This window comes from Antedon mediterranea, chromosome 11 (genome assembly GCF_964355755.1).
Source record: "Antedon mediterranea chromosome 11, ecAntMedi1.1, whole genome shotgun sequence".
In the NCBI taxonomy this organism is placed as follows: Eukaryota; Metazoa; Echinodermata; class Crinoidea; order Comatulida; family Antedonidae; genus Antedon; species Antedon mediterranea.
Genome location: NC_092680.1, coordinates 10,280,218 through 10,290,214, shown reverse-complemented (window position 1 = coordinate 10,290,214; position 9,997 = coordinate 10,280,218). Strand labels below are relative to the sequence as shown.

The window sequence follows — 9,997 nt, the reverse complement described above, 5'->3', positions numbered from 1 at the left end:
TGGCGTCGGGTGTTCTGAGAAGGTTTTAAACTAATGTTAAAACCAATTAACCAATATGACACCTATTCAATTACACATTTAGCAAAGTACTTTAACCATATCCAGCTATGTATCGGTCTCTTGGGTTGTCTCATTACAGACATCCATACCTGTGTGAACATACACATGTTGTTTACGGTTACTGTGTTCAACTACATCACCAATCCTCCAAGGAAAAAACGTCAATTGTGCGAGAGTGGGGTTGGGAGATAGGGTTTGGGTTCAGGGGATAGTGGGAATTTTGCTTACACCAGAATTGTGGTTGGAAAATGTTAAAGTTTTTAATCATCCCTGGGAAGCGGATGGGAGTTTTGGGTGGGCATGTAGGCCTATCACCATGACCGAAAATGTATTTGGAATGTTTTAAACTACATTTGAAAACTGCCGCTGAGGGATTATGGGTTGGGAGTGATAATAACATAATTTGTCCTGGAACCGGCTTCAACACATCACCCAGTGTATCTGGGGTGTCCATCACTGGGAAGAATTTGTTTTTAAGATAGAGTATGGGGTGTTATTGAAGAGGGGTGGAGGTTGGTGAGTATAGACAGATACAGTAGAACCTCCATTTTACGTACGGTACGGGACCGAAAGGCGTACGTAAAACAAAGGATTCGTAAAATCAAGGTTGACCTTAAATTGACCCCAAATACGTAAAGATCGTAGCTGGCCGTGTTTGCCTTCTGTACATTATGCAGGTGGTCACTAGCTAGGCCTTGCCTAGACTATTCAGGCCAGGCTAGCAGGCCTAGCAAGATGTGAGGCCTAACTAGAAAAGTACAGTATATACAGGCTGTGCGATGTTTAAATAAAGTGTAAAATATAATTGTTTTCTATAAAAAAAAAACAGTCGCTGCTTTATGGGGAATGCAAGTGCGTAGCTTGTCCCACACACAGCAGAATTCCTCACACAGCCATGCTTGTGGCTTTGTGTGCTTTGTTGTTGTTAAATTGCGCCCTCAATGTAAGAAAATGATGACGTCATCGGTTATTTTTAGCGTACGTAAAATCGAGGGAACGTAAAATCAGGGTACGTAAAACACAGGTTCTACTGTACTGGCGTCGGGTGTTATGTAATGAGAAGGCTGCAAACTAATTTTGAAACCCGCCCTGGGGCGGGTATAATTGCTAGTCATATCAGGTATTTACATTATATAATTTGTATCTATTATTTACTTATGAATTAGTTAGGTTTGATAGACATAATGATGATAGTATGCCCATGTTAACGGCGAGTTATGTGTGATAAGCCGTAGTATACGTTAGGGACGTGCTTAATGGCGCCGTTTCAATTGTTTCTTTTTTTTTTTTTTTAGTTTACCGGATGAACGGATGAGTAGAAATAAAGTGAGCAAGTATAGCTCAAGAAAGAGAAGCTATTCTTCTGTGGTTTTGTCCGCGTTTAAACTGCGGGGGTTCCATGCAGAACAGTAAACTGATAATTCTTATTGCGGTTTAACAAGGCATCGTAGTACTGTGCTTGTTCCGCCATGTCAGATACAGGAGCAGCTAACCCTGAGGGACGGGAAAGCAGAGGGGGAAAGCAGAGGTGAAGAGCCGGATAATGCTCATAAAAGAGAAAGAACTCTGACTGAAAAAGGAAGAGAATATAAGTTAGAGTTAAAAGAAAAAGAGTTTAACGGTTGCGTTAAACATGTCAAGAAAGCCATAGCAATTCTGTCCAAAATTTGATTGCTCAGTCTGTGGATATTCATGTAATCCAAACGGAAATTGCAAAAATGGTCACAGTTACAGGAACGCTTGGTGACATTCAAGCAGATATGTATGAGTTATTGAGTGTAGAGAGACGAAAAGAATTGTATGATCGTTATGATTATTACGATAGGATCGTATTTGAAACCAGACAATCTGCAAATGTAAAATTAAAGGAGTTGTTAAGTATGGAAGAAGAGCAATTGTCAAGTAGAGCTAGCAGAGCAAGTAGACGTTCTGTTCGTTCGACAGTTAGTTCTAGCAAGTCTTCTGTAAAACAAAGGAAATATGAGTTAGCAGAGGCTGGAGCAGCAATGAAAGTGGAATTGTCGTTTATGGAGAAAGAACGTCAATTAGAGGAGAAAAGACTACAACAGGAAAGATTGGCTAAAGAGTTAAAGTTACAGAAAGATTTGGCAAAAAACATGGCGAAGATGAGCATCTGTCTGAAAGCAGAAGAAGAAGATTATTTTTCTGTTGAGCAGGTAGTTGAAGGATTACCCGGAGAAGATAAACAACACGACATGAAACGATTTCTGAATGATGTGTATTTAAAAGTTGATACTGGTAAAGATGTTCCGATCGTGCGTGTAGTTAGTGAACCACAATTAACTACTACAGAGATTGTTTTAGATCATGTTGCCTCCATATATCAACGAGTTAATATGGAAAACCAAGACCTGACTGTTGCAGTTGTCTGGCGGTGTCCTTTGTACGAATCGTTCGTGCCCCAGCTCGCTGTGAGACGCGTCAATATCATGTTACATGCAGTTTCGTCTTTGACGCCTCATCCAATTTCATATGGTAGAAAGGTTACGCAACCAGTGTCTGTGAGCTTTGCCGTTTCTGACTATCCCATTGCGCCTACAAATGTAAGAACACAGAGCCATTACAGCACAGTGGATCAATCTGTTATGTACACAACGCCTGCCTTATCGGACCGTCCAGTGTGTTGTTATCCAAATACCTTGCCACAATCGTTGGTTTCTTCTCATGTTCACGCTAACTCAGTTACATTGTCGTATGCAGTACCTGTATATGGTCAAGCAGCTGAGATGGTATCGACGAACAATGTTGTAAGCGAATTGCCAACATCAACAGCAAATTTAATGAAACAGATCGTTGATTCTATAAGGCTTCCAGCATTAAAAGTTGAGGTTTTTAGTGGTGATCCACTTAAGTACCCGATGTGGGAATCTTCTTTTAATGCTCTGATTGAATCAAAGGCAATTAATATTGACGAGAAGCTGAACTTGTTAAGTCAACATTTGGCTGGTGAGCCAAAGAATATTACTACTATATAACTACTTGTTACTGCAGACAGAAGACGCTTATGTATATGCTAAGATGGAATTGAAGGAACGATACGGTAATGACAGTGTCATTGCGAAAGCTTTTACAGACAAGCTCAATGCATGGCCAAATATCCGCGTACGTGATGCTTCCAGCTTGCAGAAATTCTCTGACTTTGTAAACGAAGTGAATGTTGCGATGCAGAGAATTCCGTATCTACAAATGTTGAATTTCCCACAAGAGAATGCGAAACTTGTTACAAAATTGCCATTATATATTGAAGCAAAGTGGCGTCATATTGTCCAAGAACAGAGGCCTATATTTCCAACGTTTACTAAATTTGCTAAATTCAACAACGTTACAAGAGTGATGAAGTCAAAGGAACTACAAGGTCAAGACAACAAAGGGTACAAAGTGAGAATACTTCATCGTTGGCCACAGTAGCGCACGATGAAACAAACCAAAGAAAAACTGTGAACTTTGATGGTAAAAAATGTCCGTTTTGTGAAGAGGCTCATCATGTTGACGAATGTGGAAAGTTCAAGAATCTAATCCGGAAGGAGAGAAAAGAATTCTTGAGAAAAAATAGGTTATGTTATGGTTGCGGAATGACTGACCAACATCAATTAAACACATGTGAAAACAGAATCAAATGTAAAACATGTTCTAACGAACACCTTACTAGCCTACACTTTGACAGGAGGCTAGTGCCTACCACTTCTCATCGTACTTTGGTACGCCGACAGAATATTGATAATTCAATGGTGGTACCTGTATGGGTCCGAAATAAAAATGATGTTTCAAATGAGATTCTTCAGTATTGTATTCTGGATCCACAAAGCAATAGCAGTTTTATTTCAGATGATCTGTTTAATCAACTTCAAGTTTATGGGCATGCAACTCAACTCTCACTGTCTACGATGCTAGAAGCAAACGTGATGATACCTAGTAGGAAAATTCACAATTTGGAAGTGTTGAGTTTTGACAGAAAAGAAATGGTTCCTCTATCGAGAGTGTTTACAAGAGACCAGATTCCAATAGGAAGATCACAAATACCCAGACAGCAAGACGCGAATAAATTCTCACATTTACAGCGCATTGCTAATCTGATTGTACCATACTTACCAGACGTAAAAATTGGGATCCTTATTGGTAACGATAGGCCTATACCCCGAGCAATAAGACCACGTGAGATTGTGGCTGGAGATGAAAACGATCCTTATGGCCAACGTTCCATTCTGGGATGGGGGGAATAATTGGAAATGTTAGCAAAACTTTCAAAACTCTATCTGATTCCCATAAGCAATCTTCTAGAAATCCAGGCTGCGTTGACACAGTCAAAAATCCTAAAAACAGACTTACTCATGCTACCAAGGTGAAAGAAATAATCAGCATGCAACAGGTTAGGCAGATGTTTGAGATGGATTTTGTAGAGCATGTATCAACAAAAAAGGGATATTCTGTGGAAGATCATAGATTTATTTCCATACTTTCCAGTAAAATTGTCAAGAGAAATGATGGTCATTATGAGATGCCATTGCCGATGTGTCGTGAAGATGTACGATTTCCTAACAATCGTTTAGCAGCCGTGAGACGGGCTTTGCAGCTTAAGAGAAAGTTTAAAAGAAATTCAACATTTAAAGAACACTATATTGCCTTTATGAATGGTATACTTGCAGGCTATGCAGAAAAGGTACCTGAATCTGAGTACGGCGTAACCGATGGTAGTGTTAATTACATACCGCATTCAGGCGTGTACCATCCAAAAAAAACGAATGAAATAAGAGTTTTTTTTTTTCTCTTTTGTGGCGCAAACACCACTTTTATTCACATTCATATTATCTCATATTACATAAAATCGTATTATTTAACTTGTAAATGTCGTTACAGTTCATAAGTAACATTTTTACATATATGAATTCTGTATTACTCCTTTTTTCATTAATTTTCTTATATTTTGTTATACACTTGACAGGATCATCATTATCATCTATCCCGTTTTAAAATAGTTCACACATTTTCATTTGTTTGTTTTCATTTTACAACCCGGATTATACAATATATTTATATACATGATAAAAAAAACAATAATAGCTCAGTACCACCAGTAACCCGTATCACCGTAATTCCTTTTCGGTTAATCGTATCAAGTTAGAATTTATATTATCATAATCTTATTTCTTAAAGCTACCCATTTTTCTATACTTGTTTCTTTATTATTATATGTTTCACATTCAATGTTATATAACATATTGCTTTTAAATGAATTCCATAAAGATTTACCCACTGGCTTATTTAGTGCAGATAACATTTTTATTCTATAAATAGTAAATGCTGCAAAAGTGTAAATATAATCTATTAGCTTATCTCCCGTTCCTAGTATTAATTGTTTAAATGATATATTATTGTGATTTAAACTTACAAAGATACTAAGCATTTTCCTCCAATATTTCTGAATAAATCTACAACTAAAAAACAAATGATTTTCATTTTCAATTTCTCCACATTTGTCACACGTTTGTGTTTCCTTAACTTTCCACTGATACAGCCGTTTGTTGGTAGGCAGTATTCTATGTAACATCTTATAATTGAATTGTGCTAGTTTCTTATCTTTCATTTTACATACTTTCCGTAACCAAGAAGTTTTCCAATCAATGTTGTTATCATTGAAGTACTCTTCCCATTTTAGTTGTGACATTGGAATAATGAAATATTCTTTCACAAACCATGAGTATATTAGTTTGGTAGTATTAATCTCATACTTAGTCCCAACTACTTCATCATTATCATCACAATTGAAAATATCTACCTCCTTAATAATACGTTTCCATTGAATTGGTATTGCCTTAATAATGCACAAATACTCATTTAACCAGTTTGTTTTACATTGTAGTTTCACCAGTATTTCGTTCGATGTTAAAAAAGTGTTCTTATTAACAATGTCTTTAATACTGATAATGCCACTGTCAATCCAATGCTTGTAGAAAAGCGTTTTTTTTTTAGTTTAACGTAGTGGTTTCCCCACAGTTGCTCATTCATTATATCGTTATAAGTTTCAGGTTTTTTTTAGAGATTCTGTTATAATTTATGTAGGCTTTTATCATATTTTTGTAAAACAGTGGAATTTTATCAGAATTAACATCAATAATGTTATAACATGACATATTAAGTAAAACATTAACATCACATATTTTTTTAATATAATACATTGGAATATTTTTCCATTTAGCACCATCATCATTCATAATTCTTTTTAACCAGCCACACATGAGTGCGTTAACATGAAGAGTAAAATCAGGCATTTTAATGCCTCCCATCTCAACATCACCAATTAGAGTTTTTCTTTTTATCTTTTCCCTTTTATTGTTCCAAATAAAATTATATATTAGATTTGTAACTTGTGTATATACATATTTTGGAACATCAGTGATATTTGCAGCATATGTTAATTTAGATAGTGCAAGACTTTTCAGGATTATTATTCTACCAAAAATTGAGAGATTTCTAGCATTCCATTGTTTTAAAGTCTTTTCTAGCTCTATTAATTTAACATCCCAGTTTTTTCTGGTACATTCTTCTGTATTATACCCTACATATATGCTTAAAATTTTGATCGGGTGTTTTACCCAATTTAATTCTAAAGGTCTATCTATTCTGTTCTTCCATTTACCAATCCAAAAAGCATTGGTTTTTTTTTATTTAGTGTCATTCCAGATACTTCGCAAAAACGTTTAATTACACTGACTGCTGACTTAATACTTTTGTCATTACCAACATACAAAACAGTATCATCGGCTAATTGGCTTATTCTAGCTTCTATGTTATTTTCATTATTTGGAAGTTTAATACCCTTATAGTCATCTTTGTTTCTTATTCTAGATGCCATTACTTCAACCACTAAAATGAATAACAGAGCAGATAGAGGACAACCTTGTCTAATACCTCTTTCCATTTTAAAATTGTTTGAAACCCAACCATTGTTAACTGTAACACATTCAACGTTATTGTATAATACTTTTACCCAGTTACAAAAGAACATTCCAAAGTTAAACTTTTCTAGAACATTGAACATAAAATCTCTACTAATAGAGTCAAAAGCCTTCTTAAAATCTACGGTAATTATTGCCCCTTCGATATCATTACACTCTGTATAATAAAGCAGGTCTTCTATTAACCGAATGTTTTCACCAGCGAAACGGCCTTTTATATAACCTTTTTGGTCTGAACTTACTATTGATTTAATAACCATTTTAAGTCTGTTACTTAATACATGTGCAAGAATTTTGTAATCGGTGTTTAAGAGGGTAATGGGACGCCAATTATTCAAATTTTCTCTTTCTCCATCCTTGAACAAAAGGGTGATTACACCTCGTTTTTGCGAAAAGGATAATTCTTGAGAATTATAACTTTCATTTAACGCATCGCAAATTAAATGTTTAATATTATTCCAAAAGAACACATAAAATTCAACACTTAGACCATCCGATCCAGGTGTTTTATTTTTTTCCATCATTGAAAATGGCCTTTTTACATTCATCAATAGTGACGTAACCTTCACAATTTTCTTTTTCTATTTCTGAAAGCTTGTTTATAATAGAATTACAAAGGTATTTATTAATTTTTCCAGGGTTTATAACATTTTTTGCGTATAAACCTTCGAAATGTTGTATTTGTTCCTTTAAAATATCAATTGGGCTCGTTGCTAAGCTCCCATCTTTAGTAATTAAACTTTTTATGTGTTTCTTTTTACTTTTGGATCTTTCTAACCCAAGAAAGTATTTTGTATTCCGCTCGCCTTCCTCTATCCATTTTACTCTGGACCTAATTTGCGCGCCTTTTGCTTCTACATTATAAATGTTTTCAAGCTCTATTTTTTTGTTTTCAATTTTATTTTCAATGGTTATATCACAATTTTGAGTATTCATAATTGTTTCATTTAAGTTTTTTATTTGTTTTTGTAATTTTTCTTTCTTTTTATTCTGGTTTTTATTTTTTTGTTTTCCGTATGCAATTGAAAATTCTTTTATTTTTGTTTTTACAAGCTCCCATAACAAATTTGCACTTACAGGTTCTCTATTATTTTTTAGTATTGAAACATCAATTATTTTAATTACTAATTTTGTAAATGTTTCATCTTTCAGAAAGCTATTGTTGAACATCCATAAACCAGGACCGCGTTTTTTTTCATGCAAATCTATTTTAATTGATACCGCCTGGTGATCTGTGAGAATAGCTGGACGAATGTCACAGGCTAAAACATCTCCATTTAAAAAGAGATCTTCTGATATTAACCAGTAATCCAGCCTACGGAAAATGTTGTTAAATCTCTTACGCCACGTAAATTGTCGCTTATTCATGTTTTTGGATCTCCAAATATCATTTAAATTTAAATTTTTCATTAGGTTTTTAATCGTAAAAACAGATTTATCAGACCTATTTGCGCTACCTTTTTGGTCAATGTCACTATTCATGATGCAATTTAGATCTCCACTCCACTCCAAATAAGAGTTGTGTTCGACTGTTCGGCGAAATACGAAGGCGTCTGTTTAAATGATTACCAACTTCAGGGTCCAGATTTAATGAATGGCCTGGTTGGTATTCTATGTCGGTTCCGGAAAGAAGAGGTTGTCATCATGGCCGATATAAAAGGGATGTTCCATCAATTTTATGTAACTCCCAAAGATCGAGACAAACTACGGTTCTTGTGGTGGGATGGTAGTGACTTTGAAAAAAAATTGGTGGAATATCGTATGAAAGTTCATTTGTTCGGTGCTAAAAGCTTTCCCGGGTGTACAATCTTTGGCTTGAAGCGAGCTGCCGACGACGGAGAAGGAAAGTTTGGTGAAATTGCAGAATTTTATTCGAGATGACTTTTATGTAGACGACGGTTTAAAGTCACTTCCTACTATTCAGCAGGCTATCGAACTTGTCAAGAGCAGCACGGAACTTTGTGCATCAGCTGGCTTGGTGCTACACAAATGGATGTCAAATAAAAGAGCTGTTCTAGAAGCAATTCCTGAAGAGCAAAGAGCTAAGGGTCTGAAAACGTTAGACATCAAGACCGATCCGCTACCAATTGAACGTGCATTGGGTGTCACTTTGTGCGTGGAAGCAGACACTTTTCAGTTTCGAATAGTATTGAAAGATTGTCCTTTGAGTCGAAGAGGCGTTTTATCAACAATTAGCTCCTTATACGATGCACTAGGATTCGCAGCACCTGTTGTCTTCGAAGGAAAGATTATTCTTCAAGAGATGTGTAGAGAAAATGTTGGATGGGATGAACCAATACCTTCGTATCTATACTCAAAATGGGAAAAGTGGAGGAAAGAAATCGTTGCGCTTAAGCAATTACAGATCCAACGTTGTTATAAAACAAGTGATTTTGGAGAAATACAAAATGTTGAGCTTCACTACTTCTCAGATGCGAGTGAGTTTGCGTATGGACAGTGCACATATCTAAGAATAATCAACCGGAATAACAGATGTGCTTGCTCATTAGTAATTGCGAAAGCCAGAGTTGCCCCATTAAGAAGGGTGTACACAATTCCACGTCTTGAATTATCTGCTGCAGTTATCTCAGCTAGAATGAGCAAATTCGTCAAAGAAGAATTAAACTACGACCATCATAAAGTGAACGAATTCTTCTGGACTGATAGTCAAGTCGTGTTAGGATATATTAACAACGAGGCTAAACGATTCCATGTGTTTGTTGCTAACAGAATTCAGCAGATTCACGAATTCAGCTCATGTAGTGATTGGTATTACGTAAACTCCTCATCTAATCCTAGTGATATTGCCAGTCGTGAAGTCAGTGCCAAGAAATTAATGGAAACTCCTAGTTGGTTTAACGGTGCAGAATTCTTGAATCAGGATGGTCCTTTTAAAAACGTGCAAGTGTCTTGAAAGAATTTCATTTAGCTTCGATTTTGTATAGATGACAAATTTCGTTTTT

At 35.7% G+C, this 9,997-nt stretch overlaps 1 protein-coding gene across 1 annotated transcript; it reads left to right on the top strand.

The window, feature by feature from the left end:
• The first annotated feature begins 4,438 nt into the window (after positions 1-4,438).
• On the top strand, positions 4,439-9,948 carry LOC140063111 (uncharacterized). Its single transcript, XM_072109549.1, has 2 exons — positions 4,439-4,769; positions 8,927-9,948. Exons 1-2 carry the CDS (start codon positions 4,439-4,441, stop codon positions 9,946-9,948), a joined length of 1,353 nt encoding a protein of 450 aa, XP_071965650.1.
• The last annotated feature ends 49 nt before the right edge of the window (positions 9,949-9,997 follow it).